Below are 25,407 nucleotides of genomic sequence, written 5' to 3' on the forward strand. Positions count from 1 at the left end.
TTGCTGCGATGTATCCAGTTTGTGTTGAGAGGTCGCAATCAAGGGGTCCATTTTTTTAGGTAGCTATCAACAGAGAGCGGTGTCGCGATCACCATGGAATAATCTCAAGAGGGTTCGGTCGTACATTTAGCAACAGTTGACACCGACTCGTGTGTCCCAAGTGTGGAATTTCGCAAAGCAGTCCAAGCCAATTTATCACGGGGTATGATATCAGCCTTGGTTCCTGGAGTAGCACACTAATGAAGGGCTACCTTTGGATGATCCCGCCTCTTCATCATCAACGATTTGGAGGCTCGGTCGGTGCGTTTTGCCTGTTTCGGTTGCGCTTCTGCGGCCGTCTGGAACGCTCTCGTCCGGTATTAGGAAGCCCACCGTGGCTGTGCACTTTTAAATCATCATCTACGTTGACAACTCACACAGTCGCGTGCAACAATCGCTGCCATCACTGTAATCTAGCGCTGTGATGTGTTTTCATGGCTTCCTTGTGTGCTCCATTAACTCACATTACTACAGTGCTACAGTTGCATGCAGTATGGTGTTTCGTGACCCTTTTTTCCCAATATTCCCCGCCATTACTTTCATGCTAATTTATAATCGTTAACTACTGACGGAGAAACATGGAGTGGAAATGAAATTTGTTTAGGCATAAATTATATTTGTTAACGTCCATTGCCCCCTCTTTATCTCGAGCTAACCAGACAATCAATTCCACGCCACATTCCCACTGCATTTTCTGCCTTCATTTATTTCTTCGCCACGTCAAACTAGAGCAAGGTCAACTTTAGGCTTGCAAATTTTGCTAAAATAAACATTTCTCTGCTGTCTTGCCACCATTGCCTACTATTCAAATTGTTTGCTACTCCGGCAAGCTACAGCATAAGTAAGTCTCAGAGCACTGCACCTAAAGCAATTGAATTTGTTCAGGCGCAAATTGCCTCTTCTCTATGGAGACATTTCTCGGTGATTTTGCAGATATTGTATCGATTTTCTATTTACAGTAAAACCTTGGATTGCGAGTAACTTGGCCTGCGAGTGTTTTGCAAGACGAGCAAAATTTTTAAATAAATATTAATTTGATAAACGAGCGAGGTCTTGCAATACGAGTCACGTGATCACAACTGGTATACGAGTGCTTTGATATACGAGTGCTTTGGATTACAAACACGTTTCCGGAACGAATTATGCTCGCAATCCAAGGTTTTACTGTACATTATAAACACAGCGACCGAAAGCAGAAGAGAATAAAGTATCAGAGCAGTGAACTTGAACAAATTGAAGGTCAGTTATATACAGTGCTACAGTGACATGAAGTGAGGTGTTTTATGACATCGTTTTTCTTGCAAGATCCACTGCCATTAAATTTACACAACTCCGCTCAATTTTTTCGTAAATATAAAATTTTCCATCCTAGGACGGCCAAAGATGCGAGTCTATCTATAAAAGGCTAATGATGTCTGCAACATCTCAGCTGGCTTACGAAAACCGGTTCCTGGATCGTCTGCTTCAGCTCCGAAGACGAGATACGATGGAGGAAATACCGACAATGCATTTTGTTTAAATAGTGACATTTTAGCAGCCTTGCAGTTAATCATCACGATTATCCAGCTGCTTCCAACATTACCCGGCGGTCCCTGGGGCCGAAACCGGCGATCAGCACCGCGTGCGATACAAAACAAAGTAGCTACGTTGTATATCAGTGTGGAATATTATATACGGTACATTATACACGACATACAATTTAAACAAAAAATACTGCACCTCTATACATCACCCCATGCAGTCTTCAAATATTGGAGTGGTAAGTACGCTTCAGTAAATACAGTAACTTTTTAAAGTAGGATATTTGTTTGTCTATTTTATGCTTATTTAGACCAATTTAAAATAGTAAACAAATTTAAAACACTCACAAAGCATATGCACAACAGCTAAAAACATGTTATGCAAGAATGTGCAAAAAATGTGCTATTTTAAAGAATGATTCGTGATTATCAGGCGTCCCCGAATTATCGATGATCCACATTCCACTATTCGCCTGGCTCTTTCTCGAAGGCGTGGCTCCTGTACACTCCTTCGTGTCAGCCAGCAGTATATTCAGTCACGGCCACAGTAAACATTCTCCTGCGGAGGGAGCTGGTAGGAACGTTGGGCTGCTCGGTCAATGGCCAGGGTCAACGGCGGCACCACGTGGTGTATTCCGCAAATATGCCCGACTGTGAGGGCGGGCACAAGCCGGCGTGAGTAGGTTAAACGTTGAGTTTTAGAAGGGCACCACGGGGTGATCAGCCCCTCCCCACCCAGCCCCACCCTCCCACCCCCCACCCAGCCCCTCCTCACCCAGCTCCTCCCCACCCAGCCCCTCCCCACCCTCCCCACCCAGCCCCTCCCTACCCAACCCCTCCCCACCCAACCCCTCCCCACCCTCCCCTCCCTCCCCACCCTCCCCACCCTCCCGACCCAGCCCCTCCCCACCCAACCCCTCCCCACCCTCCCCACCCTCCCCACCCTCCCCACCCTCCCCTCTCCACCCAGCCCCACCCCTCCCATTTTTGGATGCACGACGGACGGACGGACACAATAATCCCCTGTGGGCTGGTGGTGTCACCAGGAGGTTCCTACTAGTAATATTAAACACATATATAAACACCTGTTCCCGGTCAGCGTTCTCACTTGGAGTTTGTGAAAGTTTCTGTAATCCCTTGCCTAGAATTGGTAACTTTAGATCCACCGGGGCCCTAAAATTAGCACTCGCCAATTGCAAATAAATCTTTAGGGCGGCACATGCGGCCGACTTTGTTGTCGTTATGCAAGAGTGTTCCACCGCATTTATTTTCAGTTCAAATTTTGCCTCCCATTCAGAATAAGGCTTGGGAGAGGCACTGCCGTATTATCCAATAGGGCCGACGAAAACTATTTTTGACCATGGGGGTCGTCCATAAATGACGTCACGCACCTAGGGGGGGGGGTCAGACATTTGTGACGAAGGGGGGGGGGGGTTGAGAAATGTGACGTCACATCAAAATGCGCAACTTTAAATATAGACAACGCGTTCTACTTAATTACTTTTTTTAAATAAATGTTTTCTCCTACAACATCAGAGTGCAGCGCCACATTAAATACGCACAGCAATGACAATACTTTAAAGCGATTTGAAGAATGTTTTATATATTTTTTTTGGTGGGGGGGGGGAGCTTTGTGACGTCATATTTGAGGAGGTGGGGGGGTCTGACTTTTTGTGACGCCGTGTGACGAGGGGGGGGAGGTCAAAAATCGTCCAAAATCGCGTGACGTCATTTATGGACGGCCCCATGAGTATGTTTAAAAAATGTAAATTCAATCTGCGGCACACGGCAGCGCGCTACCATCGAAGGTAGGCCACAGGGGGAATATTGAACGTATCAGCAGTAACGACATCCGCCCGGTGTCTGGACGTAGCACTGCGTCAAACAAGCGGGGGTGACAGTGGCTGTAATAGTCGTGACATGGGGGACAGCAGCAGCAGCAGCAGCAACTTGTAGAGAGTTATCACTGAAGGCATACGAAGCAGAAGTTGCCTCGGGGCCTACAAGAACCTTAACTCGGCCCTGGAGCCAGAGGGGTGTGAGAATGACCGAGTGGAGATGGAGGTCATGCAGAGATGGTGGTGGTTAAAATAGGACCTTTTTTTTCGCAGTATCAAAGGTATGAAAAAATAACGATAGGCTTTTACCCTTTCTTGCAATAAAACAGATGTTAAGATGTTCAAACGCCAAATAGAAACCTTTTGCACTGGTGAGACTAGGCGTAAAGAAGGCCAATCAGTTTCAAAGGCAATGCCATGTATTAATGATCAGAGCGTGTTTGTTTGCATGTTCACCACAAGTACCGTGTGTGTGGTTAATGTGAACTTGATTCCTTGCAAAATGTTTCTATTTGGTGCTTGAACATATTAACACAAATCCTGTTTGAGTGCCAGAAAGGGTGAAGCCTATTCTCATGTTTTTAAGACTATGCCGGTGATTGTCAGGACATCGGACAGTCCGCTACTCCTCACACATCCAGTCCCTTTCACAGAGGCTGCCCAAGTCCTCCAACTCGCAGCAGCAAATAAGTAATATTAAAAAAAAACTTTTTTTTAAAAGCACGCTTTAATGAAATGTACCGTACTAGTAATGCCAGAACTCCACGACTCCAGGAAGTGGCCCAGAGCTTGCCACAACGTACGGGACCGTGGGCCAATTACAGCCAACATCAGTTGAATGTGGACAATTAGAGCCAAGCCGAAACATAACATATAAAAAATGTTTAAAAATATTTTTTAATGATAAAATATAGTATTGTCATCAGTATGACATAAGTATACCGAGTTTGCAATCGATACCACATTGGGAAGTGGGTTAAAATTGAGTTTCAAGATTTCAGGATCTGACAACAGAGTTACATGAAATCGTGTAAAAAGCCCTCCACTTTATGAGACCTCCTTTGCCAGAAACAAGATATAGTAATAGGTTTTACCCTTTTAACTGGCACAAAAACTGACACCTTTATTCAAGGCATCATGTCTGCAATAACCACAACACAAGCAGTCAAAATGCAAACAAAAAGACAACTCTGCATATTATTATCAGAGTTGTCTTTTTGTTTGCATTTTGACTGCTTGTGTTGTGGTTATTGCAGACATGATGCCTTGAATAAAGGTGTCAGTTTTTTGTGCCAGTTAAAAGGGTAAAACCTATTACTAAGCCCTCCACTGTTGGCGATCGTCGGCACCACATCGCGCCCTGCTGATGTTTCCACGTCACTCCTCACCCGTCCCCAGTGCCGCTGCCTCCACCCTCATCGCATTGTCAGTCCGCGAGTCTTTACCCCATTGCTGAATTACTGTTTAGTTCCATTCTTCTGACATGACCGTGCCACCGTAGCCTGCGTTGATTCAATTCTTCATATCGGTAATACATTTGTTCACGTGATCAGCACGAGACCTTTGGGGGGGGGCATGAACAGTTCTGTTTTGTTGGATGAAAGGGGCCAGGCATTTGCGGGAGGCTGGGAGCCCAGCGCGAGGTCGGCAGAATTGCTAAACCCAACTTGACGGCTGCGTGCTGTAGACCTCGCGGTCAAAGGTCAGCAGTCCCTGGGGGAGCACTTTTTACACGATTTCATTCAACTCACTCTGTCTGTTGTTGTCATTGTCGTCGTTGTATCCTCAAATCTTGTAACTCAATTTTAACCCACTTCCCAATGTGATATCGACTGCAAACTTGGTATACTGATGACAATACTATATTCTATCATATGTGTAGTGCCTTGGATTCACTCGGACGACAATCGCCTTTCCTCCACCGTCACTTTTATTTCCATCGTTCCGCACACACACACACACACTATAATTTCTCCTCTCCGCGCTCCGCCAACTCGAACACTCGAATTCCCCTCAGCACCGTCCGCTCATACTCCTCGTCTCCCACACAGTCTCTTCTTCTCTCCCCGCACACACAGTGGTTCTCTCTCTATCTCCGCACACAGTGACTCTGTCTATCTCTTCACACGCAGTGACTTGTCTATCTCTTCATACACAGTGACCTGTCTATCTCCTCACACACAGTGACCTGTCTATCTCCTCAAACACAGTGACTTGTCTATCTCTTCACACAGTGACTTGTCTATCTCTTCACACACAGTGACCTGTCTATCTCCTCACACACAGTGACCTGTCTATCTCCTCACACACAGTGACTTGTCTATCTCCTCACACACAGTGACTTGTCTATCTCCTCACACAGTGACTAGTTTATCTCTTCACACACAGTGACTTGTCTATCTCTTCACACACAGTGACTTATCTATCGCTAACGCTCCCTGTACCTACCTATACCGTAATCTCCACTCTGCTCACGCTAAATCTCGCTATCGCTATTTATTGTCCTCTGGGATCGGCTCTCAATCTATTTCCCACTAACACTTGCCGGCTCCCCTCGCATCTCTCTCTACCCGCTGCTGTCTCCACTTCTCGCCAACAACTCCCCTGCCGTCCAAATCACCTAGCATTTTATCCCCTTTCCAATCAGCCTTAATTGCCACGTACCTCGCTGGCATTTTCCCCCCAGCTCCGCACCTGTCCAACGGCCCAGACTCCGTGACGCCGCCACTTAATGCTAACAGCCTCTCGACCAATCACAGCCCTCGTCCTTTGACTCCCTTAATTACATTGGCTTGCTTACGCCACCCATGACTTCATCACCTGCCCAACTTTACATGACCCACACTGTTTGTATGTACTGTATATGGCCAATTTACCCATGTGTATCTTCTACTCCACTACATATGTAAAAAATTAAACAATTTTCATGTTATGTTTCGGCTTGGATGCCGATGTTAGCAGTTATTTCCGACTCTCTGAGTTGCATTGCCAGGTTGGAGGTCTTTGACATTGACAGGCTGTGTCTTACTAGCACAGTCACCGATGCTCCTTTCCCTCGATGTGGCGGTGGCTCGCGTCTTTTCACAATACAATGGCCACCCCCACAGCATCAGGGCGCCCTCCGATCTTACATTGACATGCAAATACCATCGCTAGCCCCGCCCACTTACCCTTGGGCTGCACCCATCCCAGGCCTATATAACATCCTGCCTCAGCAGCTCTCTCGCTGTATTTTTTCACCTGATGACGATTGCTCGTGTTGCGATCGAAACGTCGTTATTTTTAAAATTATTTTTCTATCTACGTGACTTCACCGAAAGACCAAAAGAATATGCCACATACACACGCATACACCAAGAAACATGATGTTTGTGACTTTAATAATGCACTTGCAACAAAGCATTTATAACATCTACATCATTACATTCATATAAATAATACTGCATGTGTATATACAATATTTTATTTATGTTACGTACACACACACAAGGACTGGCGTTTCTTAACCAAGGTGTTAACTTGGCATCACCCTGGATCGCTCAACCGAACGTAATGGTCACCGACGCCTAGGTGGTGTCACGGGGTGTAACGTTAACGTGCCACCACTATACCCGCTCGGTTGAACGTTGGAGCAATGTGATGAGTGAACCGGCATCCTAACAGGGTAGGGATGGCACAAAGGCAATATCTCAGAATCAGAATATTTAGCTCTTTTTCACAGATGCCCAGCAGGCTCTGAAGCCACAACCACGTGATTATTGGTGCACCACATGACCATAACGTCCAAGTTCCACCATGGCACAGTAAGTTTGCACATTGCGCTGCGAACCCGGCTACCCGAGTTCAATTCCTGGTCACGGCAAACATCCGTGCCGAATGATATCTGAATCTCCACACCCCCCCCCCCCCACCAGCCCCACTTCACCATCCCGCACTGGCCAGCATGGTGAAGTATGGTCAAACTACCATCATGGACAGAGCCGGAGGGAGATTTTCATCCAACACTAGGCATAGTCATATAAAACTGCAAAGGCTGACAAGACCTGAGGTCTTCATCCAGCAGTGGATTAAATGTACAAAGTGCAATATTGTCGGCATAAATGCGCGGACACAAATTTCGTTCGAACTGCTTTTTGTGTTTAGTTTGTTGTCCTTCCCCCACACTTCAGGTTAGCACGGTTAGCTACGTACGGTGCGAAATAAGTTCTACGTACATACTTACGTACAGCGCAGGTCAATGTTAACCGACTCTTCCCTTCGAATCACAAAATGTTGTTGTACAGATCGTACAGCAATGGCACAACCATTCTACAGTATGCGTAGCGTGTTTGGGAAGATCAACATCACCTTTAATTACTTCCCGCATCGTTCCCATGCGGGGGGGGGGAGGGGGGGTAGTTCTCTCCCCGGCTGTGCCAATGTTGCAGCGCAAAATCAATTATCACGTCGGGATTATTTCCCGTTCGTGGCTTGCGCACGGATCTAAACGTCGTTTGGTTAACTTTTTGGAAAACGTTCAAACTTGAATCCTAAAAACCACGTGTACATTTTTTCTCGCACGGAGAATGACAAAAAACGGCATCGCGCTGGCCAAGCGCGCGTGCGTTGCGTGCCGCACGCAACGCAGCACTTCCACGTGCTAGGAAGTCAGCGCAGTGCGGCTTCGCCGGCAGCACTGGATGCATTGAACATACATACAGCACGTATACTCCTGATCAGTCAGTCATTCACGATATTAGCAAGTATCCATACCGTGGTATAAACGTCAGTAAAGCAGATTCGTGGTCTTTGAAGGCCGCTTGTGTTGTGGCCGAAACGTCGTGATTTTTGTTTTATTTTTTTACCTACGTGACTTTACCGAATAGAACCAAAGAGTATGGATCCTTGCAGTCACGAAAGCTTCAAATCTAGAACAGATTCGTGGTATTCCATTGTATTGGTGGCCGTCGGCTCAACCTCCAGGTTAAGAAAGAACAATGCTACACCTTCATGTTTCACACCGTTATCTTCCCTGTTACTGTGCATGAAAGAGTGCCGGAATTGGCCTAAGGTGGTAAAAACTTTGGTGATACCGATGTATTTATAGGGCTAACATGAGCGAATTACTTAATAACCCCCGACTCGTTTCAAATGGTTATCGCATAATTCACTTTGATATTGGCTATGTAAAGAAATTGGAAATGCTAAAAGTTATGCCAACTCAAGTGGTCTTGACATGTGAAATATCTGTCAAGGGTCATAGACGATATGGCTGGGTTAGTCAGAGGTCAAGCACTTTTTTTCCATGCAACCAGGTAACACTGAGTGCAATATTATATTATATTTTCACAGATTAATCTATTTCTTTGGATTTTACCCTCAATTTTATTGTCTATTTTAGATCTCGCTGGTGGCATCATATCGAGCCAGAAAATGCATTCGATTCTCTGACAGAGCAGTGCAACCCTTTGTTCGAGAATGCTCCCCAGAAGTTAATGTCACAGAGCTACCTCCGAGATCATGTGATCAGAGTGGTGGGCAGCACTTTGCCCACATCCACTGTGTAAGGGTAATGTTTGTGGTGTGGAGGTCAAAGAATTTTCACTTTCAGAGATGGAATTTAGCTAAAGTGCAAAACAAAATTTGATGCGATGGCTTTTTGCGCCAGTAGTTGGTGACCAGCCCGAGATCATTCCATCACGACACTTGCAAACCAGGCATAATCATACAGTGAGGGAAAAAAGTATTTGATCCCCTGCTGATTTTGTACGTTTGCCCACTGACAAAGAAATGATCAGTCTATAATGTTAATGGTAGGTTTATTTGAACAGTGAGAGACGGAATAACAACAAAAGATTCCAGAAAAACGCATGTCAAAAATGTTATAAATTAATTTGCATTTTAATGAGGGAAATAAATATTTTACCCCCTCTCAAATAGAAAGATTTCTGGCTCCCAGGTGTCTTTTATACAGGTAACGAGCTGAGATTAGGAGCACACTCTTAAAGGGAGTGCTCCCAATCTCAGCTTTTTACCTGTATAAGCCACCTGTCCACAGAAGCAATCAATCAATCAATCAGATTCCAAATTCTCCACCATGGCCAAGACCAAAGAGCTCTCCAAGGATGTCAGGGACAAGATTGTAGACCTACACAAGGCTGGAATGGACTACAAGACCATTGCCAAGCAGCTTGGTGAGAAGGTGACAACAGTTGGTGCGATTATTTGCCAATGGAAGAAACACAAAAGAACTGTCAATCTCCCTCGGCCTGGGGCTCCATGCAAGATCTCACCTCGTGGAGTTGCAATGATCATGAGAACGGTGACGAATCAGCCCAGAACTACACGGGAGGATCTTGTCAATGATCTCAAGGCAGCTGGGACCATAGTCACCAAGAACACAATTGGTAACACACTACGCCGTGAAAGACTGAAATCCTACAGCGCCCGCAAGGTCCCCCTGCTCAAGAAAGCACATATACATGCCCGTCTGAAGTTTGCCAATGAACATCTGAATGATTCATAGGACAACTGGGTGAAAGTGTTGTGGTCAGATGAGACCAAAATGGATCTCTTTGGCATCAACTCAACTCACCATGTTTGGAGGAGGAGGAGGAATGCTGCCTATGACCCCAAGAACACCATCCCCACCGTCAAATATGGAGGTGGGAACATTATGCTTTGGGGGTGTTTTTCTGCTAAGGGGACAGGATAACTTCACCGCATCAAAGGGACGATGGACGGGGCCATGTACCGTCAAATCTTGGGTGAGAACCTCCTTCCCTCAGCCAGGGCATTGAAAATGAGTCGTGGATGGGTATTCCAGCATGACAATGACCCAAAACACACGGCCAAGGCAACAAAGGAGTGGCTCAAGAAGAAGCACATTAAGATCCTGGAGTGGCCTCGCCAGTCTCCAGACCTTAATCCCATAGAAAATGTGTGGAGGGAGCTGAAGGTTCGAGTTGCCAAACGTCAGCCTCGAAACATTAATGACTTGGAGAAGATCTGCAAAGAGGAGTGGGACAAAATCCCTCCTGAGATGTGTGCAAACCTGGTGGCCAACTACAAGAAACGTCTGACCTCTGTGATTGCCAACAAGGGTTTTGCCACCAAGTACTAAGTCATGTTTTGCAGAGGGGTCAAATACCTATTTCCCTTATTAAAATGCAAATCAATTTATAACATTTTTGACATGCTCTTTTCTGGATTTTCTTGTTGTTATTCTGTCTCTCACTGTTCAAATAAACCTACCATTAAAATTATAGACTGATCATGTCTTTGTCAGTGGGCAAACGTACAAAATCAGCAGGGGATCAAATACTTTTTTTCCCTCACTGTAAGTGGCTACCTGGATTTTAATCCAGGATTATCAGCTGTTTGCTCAGACTCCTGAGCCATGACATTCTCACATTACTTAGTGACTTAAGGGTAGTAATTACCAAAGCAAGCCTGAACAGTCGGCCTTACAACACCCTCTGATCTCATCATTTGTGAAATAAGGGTTGGCAATTTAGTAAAAATCCAACGTTATTTCTCAGATCTGCCGAGGAACAGAAACCGTTTAACGCCGTAGTGCGAGGTCAAATTGCATTAATTTACATTTGATTGCATAAGACAGTACAGTGCTTCCCACAATGCCACCGTTGGTGTGTTTGGTGGCAGCGCGGAACTAAGCCAGCATTGTAATCGACAGCCTCGCACCTACGCCGAGATTGAGCCCCACAGCCTGCGATGTGGTCACCAAAGCACACCCCCCCCCCACCTTCGTCCATTATCCCTTAAACCGCTCCGTGGGATGCCGTCCCTGCCCGGGCCTGCGCGCTGCTCCCCGTGCCGCCACCGCCTCCGTCCAAGTCCACGTTTGAGATCCGCATGGAATCGTCGTCGCGCTCGGAGCCGCCGCCGCCGCCGCCACCGCCGCCACCGCCGCCCGCGCACCAAACGTCCATGGGCTCCGCTGCAGCCGCGCCGGCGCTCCCCGCCGCCTCCGGGGCCACCCCGCGCGACTCCCCCCGGGGGCTCCGCTCGGCCGTCACGGCGCCGTCGCCGGCCGCCGCCATCTCCGCTTCGCCGTTCCGCCCGCCGGCGCCGCCGCCGGGGGACTCCGCGGCGGCCGCGCGCCGCTCGAGCGCGTCGAGGGCGCGCTGCACGCGACGGACGCCCTCCTTGCGAGCGCGCCGCACCGCCTCGTCGCCCGCCGGCTCCACCGAGTCGAGGCGCAGCAGCTCCTTGGTGAGCAGCTCCTCGAGCAGCAGGAAGCTGCGCTCGCCGCGCCGGCCCGAGAAGGCCTCCACGTCGCGCTCCAGACGCTGCGCCGCCGCCTCCACCTCCGCGATCCGCCGCAAGCCCGGGTGCTCCGGCATCTTCTGCTCGGGAAGCTTCTGCTCAGGAGCTATCTTCTCGGGCGCGTTCTGCTCGGGCGTCTTCTGCTCGGGCATCTTCTGCTGAGGCATCTGCTGCTGAGGCATCTTCTGTTGAGGCATCTGCTGCTGAGGCATCTGCTGCTGAGGCATCTTCTGTTGAGGCATCTGCTGCTGAGGCATCTTCTGTTGAGGCATCTGCTGCTCGGGCATTTTTTGAGGAATCTTCTGCTCGGGCATCTGCTGCTGAGGCATCTGCTGCTGAGGCATCTGCTGCTGAGGCATCTGCTGCTGAGGCATCTGCTGCTGAGGCATCTGCTGCTGAGGCATCTGCTGTTGAGGCATCTGCTGTTGAGGCATCTTCTGTTGAGGCATCTTCTGTTGAGGCATCTTCTGTTGAGGCATCTTCTGTTGAGGCATCTGCTGCTGAGGCATCTGCTGCTGAGCCATCTGCTGCTGAGCCATCTGCTGCTGAGCCATCTGCTGCTGAGCCATCTGCTGCTCAGGCATCTGCTGCTGAAGCATCTGCTGCTGAGGCATCTGCTGCTGAGGCATCTGCTGCCGAGCCATCTGCTGCTCAGGCATCTGCTGCTGAGGCATCTGCTGCTGAGGCATCTGCTTCTGAGGCATCTGCTGCTGAGCCATCTGCTGCTCAGGCATCTGCTGCTCAGGCATCTGCTGCTCAGGCATCTGCTGCTGAGCCATCTGCTGCTCAGGCATCTGCTGCTCAGGCATCTGCTGCTCAGGCATCTGCTGCTGAGGCATCTGCTGCTCAGGCACTGCATATTCAGGCACTCTCTGCTTGGATGCCACTTGCTCCGGTGGCAGCAGGCCAGTCTGCGGGACGGACGCCACGCCGGGCCCCGGCGAGGCCACTTTGACCACGGGCGCCGCCTGCGCTGCCGGCGCTATTTTGGCAGCTGCGGCAGCCTTCACCGCCAAGGCCACCTTGGCTGCTGAGGCACCAGCGGGAGCCACTTTGCCCACGGGCGCCACCTTGGCAGCAGGCCCAGGGACCAGCCAGGCCTGCGGTAGGGGCGGTGGCGGCGGTGGCGGCGGCGGCGTCGCTTCACGCTGCCCGGTGCCCACGTCGGAGCTGGGCGCCGGCTGTTGCTGCTGCTTCAGTTGCTGCGGCGGCGGCGGCGGCGGCAGTGGAATCGGTGCCACCGCTTCCACCCTCATCCCCACCTCCGGCTGTGCCACGCCGTCGGCCAGGCACCTGTCCACCGCTCCCTCGGCGTCCTCCGCGGGCTGGGCCCGGACTTTGGAGTGGAGAGCAGTGTGGGCCTGGGGCTGCCTGGCCAGGTGCATGGCATCCACCGCCCACCGCGCTCCTCTCTCCCTGCTGTCCCCGCCGCTGTCGCCGCCGCTGTCGCCGCCGCCGTCCCCGCCGCCGTCAGTCTTCTCCGCCGCCTGCGCCCGCCCCGCCGGCACGTCCGCTCCCTCGGTCTCCATGCTCTCGCCCGCCACGTTCCTCCCGTCGGCGGCTCCCACGGGCGAGCGCGCGACCGGAGGCGACGCCTGGCGCCGTCCCAGCACGCGGATCGGCACCACCCTCTCCGACGCCCTCCCGCAGCTCCCCGAGGCCCCGTCGGTCTCCATGGGGCTGCTGCTGCGGGCCCCCTTGAAGGCCGCCGCCGCCCCCCTGCCGCCGACCTCGTCCGGCCACACGTCGCTCCGTCGCAGCGACGGGAAGGAAGAGGGGTGCAGCTTGTGCGGCACGCCGTCGTGCAGCCTCGAGCGCAGCGGCCCGTGAGCGGGCGAGCGCGACCTGGTGACCATGGGGTCCTCGTCGGGGGTCATGGGTCGGCCCGGGGGTTGGGGGCTACTCGCAGCGTGCCGCGCCCATAGCGAGGGGCCGAAATCGGGCGGGAACGGGGAGTGGCGGCCGCACTCCCGGGGCTGCTGCTGCGAGGGAGGGAGAAGAAGGGGAATGTGAGGAGAGCCGAAAAGCATCGTTTCATTGTTAGTCCCGCTCGGGGCGTCCACGGTGGCAAGATGTTAACTCCCTCACCTGGTATACGGGAGGTCGTAGATTCGATTCTGACCCCGATGCCTGTTGTATATTTGGAGTTTGCGCGTCTCTCTCTCCCCGCCTGTGGTCACGTGGATTTGTCTCTGGGTCCTTCAGTTTTTACCCCTCCAGAATTTAGAATCGACGTGCTTTTGGAGTAGGCGAGGTATTTAACACCTTGCCACCGCGAGGCCCACATATACGTACATACATGCCAAATGTCACCGTGCGGTAGCTCATCCCCTACACGTGACCAGGTCGTTGGGGGGGGGGGGGGAGAGGGGGTGGAAACACACCTGCTGCTCGGGATCAGCCGCATCCTCGTCGTGCTCGGAGACGCCGGAGCCGGGCCGCCGTGCCTCGCTCGGCCCCGCGCCGGCGCCGCCTCTCCCAGCCGCGCTCCTCCTCTGCTGCGCCCACTCGGGCAGGGAGTCGAACCCAAATTCCGGGCCCCAAAAGGTCGCGTCGTCGAAGCCGCTCGGCCAGTCGGCGAACATCTGGGGCGAGCGACAGCAAAAAAATCGGGGTTAGCGGCACGTTCGTCTCAAAGCACACCTCCGTTTGGCCTCCGATGAGCAGGGTTGACTACGTACGGTGCAAAAGAAGCTCAACATACACACACACACACAAACCTCTTTCGCACCGTGCGTAGCCAACCGTGCTAATCGGAGGTGTCTATACACAGCATGCACGTACAAGGACCACCTTTCACCATTAAGCCTTGGACACATATGAGGGTAAGCGCCCATAGTAAGCACCTAATAATGCAGACATCACCCAAGAGAAGGCGGCATTGTCACGACTATGTCCAGCTCGGTACAAAGAGCAGAAATCCATATTTAGGCCGTGGGGAAAGTTGCATCGTGGGCGCTACCCCCTACCACGATCTCACACCCAGTGTCGGCAATTGGTATCTAAGCCCGAGTCGGAGCTCTCCTGGGTCAACACACGTCTCCTCGTGCGCCTTCATAATCCCTAGCCGAGGCGATGTGGAGTCACGCGATAGGTGATTGACGCTCGTTTAGGCAGAGCCCTGGGCACAAATTATCCCCCCATCAGGGTGGAGTCTCTCACCGCCATGGCCTGAGGGCCAGCAACAGGCACACCACGCGGGGAGACGACTCCACAACAGCGATCATGTTGACCCTTTCCGAGACGTTGCAGGGTGGGTGGTGTCCTGTTCACCACTTAATCTCGGAACGCGCAAGCGGTAGGATGTCACAAGAGTGGCGCCGCTGTTTTTAAAGACATGGTACTGTACTCACCAGAGAGAACTGCAGTGACACGACCGCACTCTATGATAGCGGGCACCAAACTGTGCCACGTGCCCTCCCACATGGCCCTTTAATACTTCAGATTCCGTTCGTAATCGATTTCGTTCCGATGATATAAGCGTATGGAATCGGAACGGAATCCGGAAGAAAAACTGATGACATACGTCACTGGGGCGGGAAAGAGGGTTAAAGAGACTGAGACTTGTCATAGCACAGTACAAGCTGGATATGGTCGAAGTTTCCCTTTGCCTTCCTCCGCCTTTGCAATGTGAGCATGTGTCGCTTATATTAGGGCTACATTTTGATTTAAAGCTTTCGTGACTGCAGTGATTCATATTCTTGGTTCTTTCGGTAAAGTCACGTTGAAGGGAAACAATAAAATAATAATATGCATAAAACAATAAAATTCTCACGACGTTTCGACTGTAACGCAAACAGTCATCATCAGGTGTTAAAAACCAACGGCAAGAAACATTTGAAAGAAGTGGCGGTTTGTATTTATTTATTTTTAAAACGTTAGCGCCACGGATAGCGATTTGACAGTTTGTTTAGAAGGACGAGTCCATCTATGTTCGGGAAAAGAGGGGGGAGACGAAAAATTAATGTATGCTGTCTGAAAGCCACCATAAGCGTGAACAATCAATTAAGACCCGAAATGGTTTATCAAATCCTTCCAACGATTGCTAAGCCAGAATCCATCTTCTCGGTTGAAATTGTCTCTGTGTTTGTATATGTGGATAGCCTCATGAACGAATCTCTCATGGTAGCCCGATGGCTTGCAAAGAACCTCTGTCTTGGAAAAGTCAATGTCATGTGAGCCTACTGAATTATAACAGTGATCTGCCATTGGCCGAGGTGTTGGTCCTACCGTGTTTCAGGTCTGCTTTGTGTTCACGAATGCGGTCCGAGACATGTCGTTTGGTTTCTCCAATGTAACTACTACCACAGAGGCAGCTTGGTTTGTAGACACCACGGTACTGTATGTCCGGAATCACATCTTTTACAGACGGACTGTCATATATCCAGCTTCCATTGGTTATCCCAATTCCATCAGTGTTCCTGGGCCCAGTCTCTGCGTGCTCAAAAGAACACGATGGCGACTCTTTCGGTAAGCGTACGGCACGTGCAGACATCGTCGCCTATCTGGCCATACGCTTAACCACCCGCACCGACTCAAACCACGTCTAATTTTAACCGGTGCCAAGTTGTGCTCGGGAAATGGCCAGAAATGCCCAGGCCGCTTCCACTGCCAACTCTCGGACTCGCTGCGCCAAATTTAGATCGCCACGCGCTCCCTCGCTCCGCATTCCTCCACACGCACACGCGCACTGTTCATCAGCAGCACACTCCACGGGGCGTCACACACCGTCGTACACAAAGATATCCCGTGTAGCCTAACCGGACTGTTGCAGCAAGCGCCGTCAGCGAGCACCATTGAAGGCCGGCACGGCACACGAAGGGGTGGGTGGCCAACACCTCGCCCAGCCGCCTTTGTCTCCCCAGTGGAGATGTTTACACACTGCACCAGGTATTCATTGAGGCTGTGTCAACCTGGAGAAGGCCCAGGACAGGTTCACCGGTGTTGACCGTGAGCGGGAATCGAACACGGGTCTCCAGGTTCATCGCACAGCATGCTAACCACTGCACTACCGCTCCCCACTGTGGTCCACACACACAAGCTACAATCCCATCCAAGCGCACACAGACCATGGGACACACAACTCAATCCTATTTGGCAGTCACGCGCGTACACAAACACCCTGTGCAACGCCAATGAGTCATTCACACACACACACTCATCCCATGAGACACACGCTCGTACACACCCTCTCTGGAAACCGCGCGGTCAACTCTTCCAGACAACGGCAAATTGAACAGAGGCCCCCTCTGCCCAGGCTGCTGCAACAGCTGCTACAGCCATGCCCTTCTAAGGCAGCGCAACAGACAAGGTGGGGGACAGCATCACGGTATGCCCAACGGGGGAGTTGGCGGCGCAGTGGTTAGCGCACCGCACTACGAATCCGGGCGGCAACAACCCGAGTTTGATTCCCGGCCATGGCTAACATCGGCGGTGATATCTGAACCGGTCAAGGGCCCCCCCCCTCTCCTCTTCACTAGCCACAGTGGCAAGATGTTAACTACCTCGCCTGGTATACAGGGAGGTCGTGGGTTCGATCCCGACCCTGACGCCTGCTGTATATTTGGAGTTTGCGTGTCTCTCTCTCTCTCTCCCCGTGGTCGCGTGGATTTTTCTCCGAGTCCTGTTTTTCCCTCCACGTTTATAATCAACATCATGCGTTTAGAGTGTTTGACTGCAACACATTTCCACGTGATAAAACAAATCGTTTAGGATTCATTTGTGGCCTGGTCGCTTATGAAAAAGAGCTACATAGCTCATGTAGCCTTACCTGGTAAAATAAAAACAGCTTAGTTTTAGTTTGACTAGCCAGTGTCGTGAAGTATGGTCAAACCCCCCCCCCCTGCCAATTACCAACAGCGTGCGAGGCCTTCATCCAGCAGCGGATTGACAAAGGGCTGTCGATAACCAATAACTATTCCCCAATGGAGTTCAAATACAGGACGAGTCGCTGTGGCCACAGTTACACTATTGCCCCCACACGCCCACGGCAGTTGAGACACAGAGCGTCTCTGTGTGCGCGCAGGCCACGCGCGTACTCGGCGGAAGAAAAAAATTTCGCACATTCCCACTGCACGAGACACTCGGATGCGAATCCTCGGCATCGGGCAAACGGCCGCGAAAAAAATTGTGCACTTAGAATGTGTTGCTCGGTCGGCGTGGTGGAGTCAGCACTCCCCATGCCCACGCCAGTCGCATGCTCCCCCTTTGGTAGTTGCGGTTGGCAACTACCAAACGCGGCTCTTCCGACGCCTGCTGCATATTTGGAGTTTGCGTGTCTCTCTTTCTCCCCGTGGTTGCGTGGATTTTTCTCCGGGTCCTCCGGTTTTCCCTCCACATTTAGAATCGACGTGCGCTTTTCGAGTATTTGGTAAGCCACTTTCGTTGAGCTATCGGTTTTGGCCAGGTCACTTCTGAGAAAGAGTTACAGTATATAGCTCAGTGGGCCTTAGCTGGTAAAATATTAAAATAGTGGAATAGTTTTTTGGTTAAGGACAGCTTCATGACGTAATTTATTAAGGACTCACCGTCTCGTATTCACCACATGCATTACTGGCTCTTGAAATATTGAGGGCTTTTTTTCCCCCCCCACAAAATAAAAAAAAAATGTATGGCTCTATCTTGTTATTTTGGCTGACCGACCCATTTGGTCAACTGCGTCTCGAGGAGAGGCCTCGTCAAACCTGGCTACCACCGACTGCCCCCCCCACCCATCCTCTAGCTAGCCCCACACACGCGACACGCGCCTCTCGTGTTAGTGGATGACGCCCGTAGGGCAGCACGGAAGAGGCCGTTTGATCGAGGATAGTGGCCCATCTCGCCACAACGGGGACGGGGTGGGCACACCTCCAACGTGCTTGGAACAGGGACCACCCCCCCCCCCCCGCGGCCGGTGGTTTTGCTATTTGCGTGGTGTGTGCAGCGTGCCGATTGGGCCCGTGGGGTGGGCCCATTTAGGGTCAAATGTCCCACCCACCCCCTCATGCCTCGACCGCCACCCACCCCCACCAACCACGCGAGTCGAGTGATCTCATGCGGATTAAGAGGACACTCTTCGTGCGGCATTACCATATTCTCTGGATTAGAAGTCACTTTTTTTTCTTTCCAAAATTGTAAAGCAAAGTTTTTTTTTGGGGGGGGGGGGTGCGTCTTATATTCCGGTAGCTGTGTATGTGACCCGTGGCACCTGCTGGGTCCATCCTATGACCTCCTGTCAGCGGGCGTTCGACACTTCATGTGGCCTCAAAGTGCACCTAGCCTGGCACAAGCGCCGTGGTGACATCACCGGCACTTAGTGGCGAATGGCGGTTGTCGCTATAAATTATATGTACGGTATGTATGTTGAACTTCTTTAGCTCCGTACGCAGCCAACAGTGCTAATCGGAAGCACACGGTTGGAAGTGCTTCCTCTACTTTAAGGACAGTCTTATAGGTCCGGAGAATACGCCATTTTTATTCCATTCTTAAATAAATCAAGCATGTGATGGCAGCACACTGCCTATTTATGTTTAGCATACAGCTGGTCGTGAGTGAGTGAATGACTCATGCAGATGATCGCGTGTTCCAGAAGGGTCTGGAAAAATGTGAATGCTCGTATAAATATAGTCGAGTCTATGTTCACGTAGCAACCAGAACAATCGGTGAATCGAAAATTTCGATTTGTGCCCCCCCCCCTCAAACTTTTGGGGACGCAAATAATTTTAACATTTTCTTTTTGCTACCAAAAGCCCGGTGGGTCGGAAAACCAAAATGACAAGAGATGACATTGGTTTGGTAATTCGGTAACAAACAAAAAAACCTCAACTGAATAGTTCAAGGGACGTGCAATGTACTGTGTTGGTGAATTCGAGAGAGTGGTTCCTTGATATATAAAGGTCACGATGCAGCGGCCCTTAAAAGAGCCACCGCATGCAGGCCCCTGCACTAAGCCGAATCGGGTCTTCATTCAGGAGGTCGTGAAGGGTTGCTGGATCCAAAAACGCCATCAGGTTTTCAGCTCAGAAAATAAAGATTGGGGGGGGGGGGGGTCATTTTGAGGCCCCTCAACATTTTAAGGGGATTGGGGGTAGATGTGTGTACCCTTTTCACTTTTGAAGCCAGGCCTACACGGCGGAGTTCGTCGGTGGAGATTTAGAAGCTTTGAACGGTGTCGAATCCAAACGGGACAACGCCGAGTCTCCTGACGTTTGCACAGAAAGCAGTGACGTTCACGAAGCACGTGACTGTGCAGGAGAGAGGACACAGCGGTAGTGGAGCGCTGCGAACCCGGGGTACCGAGTTAGAGTCCCACGAATATCTGTAAGCGGTCCTAGGCCTCCCTGTAGTGGTGCTGCCGGCCACCCCCTCGTGTGCCCGTGCCGGCCTTCAAAGGCGCTGCTACGCCTGCTGCCCTTGCCCCAACAGTCTATGAAGGCTATACGGGGGGCATATTTGTCTTTGTACACGGAGGGTTCGCGTCTTCTTCATCGATACGACCGAGGGAGGTGGGGGCAGAGCACAACGGCTCCCCCGCCGAGCCACAACGCAAATGAGAGAGGCCACGTCCCTGGGGTAATCGACACAACATTCATAAACACGCGACCCGTTACATCCACTACTTACTTAGGGCCTCCCAATACTACGTCTCTTTGTCAACTCTCCTATAGGGGTCGTGTGCCCATACTTCACCACGCGGATCATGGTGGGGCCCGTTTGTTGGAAGCGCAAATCGTACCCATTACCGGCTCCTGATATCACTCACCAACTGATGTTGGCCCGTGGATGGGGAATTCGAACGGGTGAGGGCGACTTAGGAGCACAGTGCGCTGACCACTGCACCACCGCTCCTCCCGCGAATCAGCGGGTCACACTAAACCAATTTTATTTTACCAGGTGAGGCCCCACGGAGCTGTACAGCTTGCTTTTCCAGAAGCGACCTCGCCACAAATGATATCCGAACGAAGTGGCGAATCGTCACGTGGACATTTAGAGCAGCGAGCCAAATAACTCGAAACGAGTGGTGACGTGGATTCGACCCCGGAGGAGCCAGAGAATAATCCACGTGACCTTGGGGAGAGAGATGAAGACGACGCAGCAGCAGCAGCAGGCAGGGGTCACGGTCGGGGTCGAACCCACAACCCCCTGGGGTAGAGCAGGACACGACCCGAGACCCCAGCTGTGGGGCAGACGAGAGGGCCCCTGGCTGGCTACAGAGACCCCTTCACGACAGAGACCCCTTCACTACAGAGACCCCTTCACCACAGAGACCCCTTCACCACAGAGACCCCTTCACCACAGAGACCCCTTCACCACAGAGACCCCTTCACCACAGAGACCCCTTCACCACAGAGACCCCCTTACCACAGAGACCCCTTCACCACAGAGACCACTTCACCATAGAGACCCCTCACTACAGAGACCCCCTCACTACAGAGACCCCCTCACTACAGAGACCCCTTCACTACAGAGACCCCTTCACTAGAGACCCCTTCACTAGAGACCCCTTCACTACAGAGACCCCTTCACTACAGAGACCCCTTCACTACAGAGACCCCTTCACTACAGAGACCCCTTCACTACAGAGACCCCTTCACTAGAGACCCCTTCACTACAGAGACCCCTTCACTACAGAGACCCCTTCACTACAGAGACCCCTTCACTAGAGACCCCCTCACTAGAGCCCCCCTCACTAGAGACCCCCTCACTAGAGCCCCCCTCACTAGAGACCCCTCACGAGGGACCCCTCACGAGGGACCCCCTCACTACAGAGACCCCCTCACGAGGGACCCCCTCACTAGAGACCCCCTCACGAGGGACCCCCTCACTACAGAGCCCCCCTCACTAGAGCCCCCTCACGAGGGACCCCCTCGAGGGACCCCCTCACGAGAGCCCCCCTCACTACAGAGACCCCCTCACGAGGGACAGGGCACGTACCTGCTGCTGGGCGTCGTCCCACAGGGGGTGATCCCTCAGCGAGCCGAACCCCTTGAACGGGGGCAGCCGAGCCATCCCCTTGGCGCGGAGTCGTCACCACGCCACGCTGGGGATCACCACCACCGCCGCTGATGATGATGCTGCTGATGATATTGCTGCTGCTGATGATGCTGCTGCTGAAGTTGCTGCTGTTGCCGCTGCTGTTGCTCCTACTGCTGATGGTGGTGGTGCTGCTTGCTGATGATGCTGCTGATGATGCTGTTGCTGATGATGATATTGCTGCTGCTGCTGATGATGCTTCTGCTGAAGTTGCTGCTGTTGCCGCTGCTGTTGCTCCTACTGCTGATGGTGGTGGTGCTGCTTGCTGATGATGATGCTGCTGCTGATGCTGATGATGATGCTGCTGCTGCTGCTGACTTCTCTTGTCGCCGCGCTCCCTCCGCTGCCCGCCACTGCCCGCCGGCCGCCCCCGGCGCGCCTCTTTAAGAGGGCAGCGCCGGCCCTGACGTCACGCGGAGAATCCCCCAGAAGGGGCCAGAAGCCCACACAGCCCCGCCCCCACCCCCCACAGCCCCGCCCCCACCCCCACGGCCCCGCCCTCCTCATCGCCCTCCACCCCACGGCCCCGCCCTCCTCATCGCCCAACTCCCGCCCCGCCTCTCGCCTTTTTGCCCATCGCCCCGCCCCCCATTGCCCAACCCTCCCCTTGGCTCACCCCGCCCCGCCCCCTCGGCGCCCTCAACTCCACACGGCACCGCCCCCTCGCCTATTGCCCCCCCCTCCCACCACGCTCCGCCCCTTGCTAACCCCGCCCCCCTTCCGTCACTCCCCTCCCCCCGTCGAACCCCACCCCCTCGCCCCCCGTCGGTGACCCCGCCCCGCCCCTACCGCCCCCATAGCCCTTTCTAGAGATACAAAGGTCCCCTGTACAGCCTGCAACAGGCTGTAGGGGCAAGTGCTGTTAGCGAGCAGCAGCGAGGAGGATGTGTGGCCAGCACCACCCCCGGCCGCCTTTGTCTCCCCAGAGGCGAAGTTCATGGCCTCGGGGAGGCACCAGGACCGGTTCAGATAATAATCGCCACTGGCGTTGGCCGTGAGCGCGAATCGAACTCGGTTTCGCCGGGGTTTCGTAGCGACGCAGCAGTCCGTCCACCCCGTGTGCACGATCCCAACTTATCGCTCCATCTCCCCCCCGAGGGTGTCCTGCCGTGTTCCCCGGGCGCTCTGTGGGCTACTGCTGCTGCTGTTCATTGGTCTCACCCAGGGGTCGGCAACCTGGCCTGACCCCTTGCGGGCAAGCCCGTCTTTTTAAACAAACCCCCTGGGTTTAACACGTAAGGCTTTGGCGACCAAATATTATTCATAATGAGTTAAATGATGACGTCACCCTGCTGCTGCTCTATTTAAGATCGGAAGCAAGCGAGGGCTTCACCATTCTGGCGAATTGCCCGATGATGCTGGATGTAGTTACCAGCGAAACGTCGTACTACTCAAACTGTAAATGTTGTGGATTCACTCTTCAACACACCGGTGGGCTAAAGCGGTGAACTAATTTGTCTTTTGTCAACGTGACACTTTTTTTGCTGATTGGCCGTGTCGGGTGGTGGAGGGTTACGACACATTTATAAATAACGCGATCTAACCCAAAAAAAAAACCCTGAATTGAGCTCACTCGGTTATTTCCACTCTTAAACTTCTATAGCGCGGCTAGCGCACGCGGTCCCCGCTTTCACGACGCAACGTGCGTTCCAGGGTGAACACCGTCGTAAATCGGACCGTATTTTTTGTTTGTTCCAATAGACAGTGGCGGATTAAGCTAGTGCGGGGCCTGTAGCAATATGTTGTTGTAATAAATAAATAAAAACAAATATTAAAACACATACATTTTTACTTGCAGAGTAACGTTTTTTTTTCATTTGCTATACAGCCAAATAATACGACAACTCGCTAACCTTAAACACCCAGTTGTTCATAACAGTTGAAGGCGGTATAGTACTATAGTAATGGAGCAAGTGCAGAATCACCAAACCGGAATTGATAGCTTGAGAGCATTTAGCGCGGGGCCCTTGAAAGTGTGGGGCCCGTAGCTACTCCATATGTCGCTGTTATTAAATATATAGCTATTAAATATGTAGCTACTCCATATGTAGCTGTTATTACATATGTAGCTACTCCATATGTAGCTGCTATTAAATATGTAGCTATTAAATATGTAGCTACTCCATATGTAGCTGTTATTAAATATGTAGCTATAAAATATGTAGCTACTCCATATGTAGCTGTTATTAAATATGTAGCTATTAAATATGTAGCTACTCCATATGTAGCTGTTATTAAATATGTAGCTTCTACATATGTAGCTGTTATTAAATATGTAGCTGTTATTAAATATGTAGCTACTCCATATGTAGCTGTTATTAAATATGTAGCTTCTACATATGTAGCTGTTATTAAATATGTAGCTGTTATTAAATATGTAGCTACTCCATATGTAGCTGTTATTAAATATGTAGCTTCTACATATGTAGCTGTTATTAAATATGTAGCTTCTACATATGTAGCTGTTATTAAATATGTAGCTGTTATTAAATATGTAGCTACTCCATATGTAGCTGTTATTAAATATGTAGCTTCTACATATGTAGCTGTTATTAAATATGTAGCTGTTATTAAATATGTAGCTACTCCATATGTAGCTATTAAATATGTAGCTTCTACATATGTAGCTGCTACATATGTATCTGCTACATGTGTAGTAGCTACTGTTGCGGTGTACAAACAGCACACACGCCAGTGACCGACGGTGCACACACGGTGTGTGTGTGTCGGCAGAGTGGAAGAACTGGGGCAATGGTCATGGAGGGGTCCGTCTGGAAGCCTCTGGAACCCGCTGGTGGGTTCCAGAAGGGGGGCGTGGCCATGGCGGAGCGAGGCCACGCTGCTCGATTACAGCCTGCCAGATATCTCGGTTAACGCCGTCGATGCTACCGGTCGAGTGTTGTGTTCAGGCTGGCGAGGATCGCGTGTGTGTGGTCGAGATCGTGCGTGTTAATAAAAGTAGGTGCCTCCCCAATTATCGTCTACCAAGTTCTGCACTACACATACACACTACTACACACTCATATATGCTACTATACCCTACACTATACACTACACTAGTATACACTACACTATGCACGACTATACCCTACACTATACACGACACCATCATACATCTCAACCCATTCGGTTTACTCCGTATTCTTGCACGGGGAAATTGAGTTTTCAGGTCCATACGGCGTACAGCCGTTTCAGTTCTGGCAAACAAACGAAACACGTTTCTCGCTTGTGATGGGACTTTTAGGATGAACGTTGAGACTTATAAGGGGCACGGGGCGACCAATAAGGTCTGAATTGGTCTGTACTAAGGTAGGGGGGGGGGCACTGATAAGGGGTTCACAGTGATGGTTTTGTTAAAATAATAACTCAGTTTATTCCATCAACTAGAAAGTTGTTGGGGAGCGGTGGTGTAGTGGTTAGCGCTACGCTGCGCTACGAACCTGGCGACACGGGTTCGATTCCCGCTCACGGCCAACACCAGTGACGATTATTTGAATCGGTCCTGGGCCTCCCCTAGGTCGACTCAGCCTGAAATGAGTACCTGGTGCGATGTGTAAACATCGCCACTGGGGAGACAAAGGCGATCGGGCGTGGTGCTGGCCACCCATCCCCTTGTGTACCGTTCTGGCCTTCATAGGTGCTGCTCGCTAACAGCACTTGCCCCTACAGTCTGTGAAGGCTACACGGGGGATCTTTGTCCTACCCACTGCGATGTTTGTGCACAAGGCAGC

The 25,407-nt window shown here is 51.4% G+C and overlaps 1 protein-coding gene across 2 annotated transcripts; it reads right to left on the reverse strand.

Annotated features, from left to right (window-relative positions):
• Positions 1 to 6,758: 6,758 nt before the first annotated feature.
• LOC116941459 (uncharacterized) lies at positions 6,759 to 22,084 on the reverse strand. 2 transcript variants are annotated; one of them, XM_076066387.1, is made up of 3 exons: positions 21,578 to 22,084; positions 14,050 to 14,250; positions 6,759 to 13,644 (listed from the first exon to the last, which is right to left on the reverse strand). In XM_076066387.1, the coding sequence occupies exons 1-3, from the start codon at positions 21,650 to 21,652 to the stop codon at positions 11,158 to 11,160; spliced, it is 2,763 nt and encodes a 920-aa protein (XP_075922502.1). In that variant the 5' UTR covers positions 21,653 to 22,084; the 3' UTR covers positions 6,759 to 11,157. The 2 variants fall into 2 exon arrangements, with proteins under 2 accessions (XP_075922502.1, XP_032808464.2); XM_032952573.2 differs by having other exon boundaries at positions 6,759 to 13,647.
• Positions 22,085 to 25,407: the final 3,323 nt, after the last annotated feature.

This window comes from Petromyzon marinus, chromosome 11, assembly GCF_048934315.1.
Source record: "Petromyzon marinus isolate PM22_M1 ecotype Great Lakes invasive population chromosome 11, UKy_Petmar_22M1.pri1.0, whole genome shotgun sequence".
Taxonomy (NCBI): Eukaryota; Metazoa; Chordata; class Hyperoartia; order Petromyzontiformes; family Petromyzontidae; genus Petromyzon; species Petromyzon marinus.

What these genes read in the sequence shown, in the direction of transcription:
- LOC116941459 (XM_032952573.2), bottom strand. Translation starts at nt 21,652, where the DNA reads ATGGCTCGGCTGCCCCCGTTCAAGGGGTTCGGCTCGCTGAGGGATCAC. An exon ending in GGGACGACGCCCAGCAGCAG is followed by an intron (nt 14,251 to 21,577) that starts GTACGTGCCCTG and finishes CGCTCGCCCCAG; the next exon opens with ATGTTCGCCGACTGGCCGAG. An exon ending in CGGCTGATCCCGAGCAGCAG is followed by an intron (nt 13,648 to 14,049) that starts GTGTGTTTCCAC and finishes CCTCCCTCGCAG; the next exon opens with CAGCAGCCCCGGGAGTGCGG.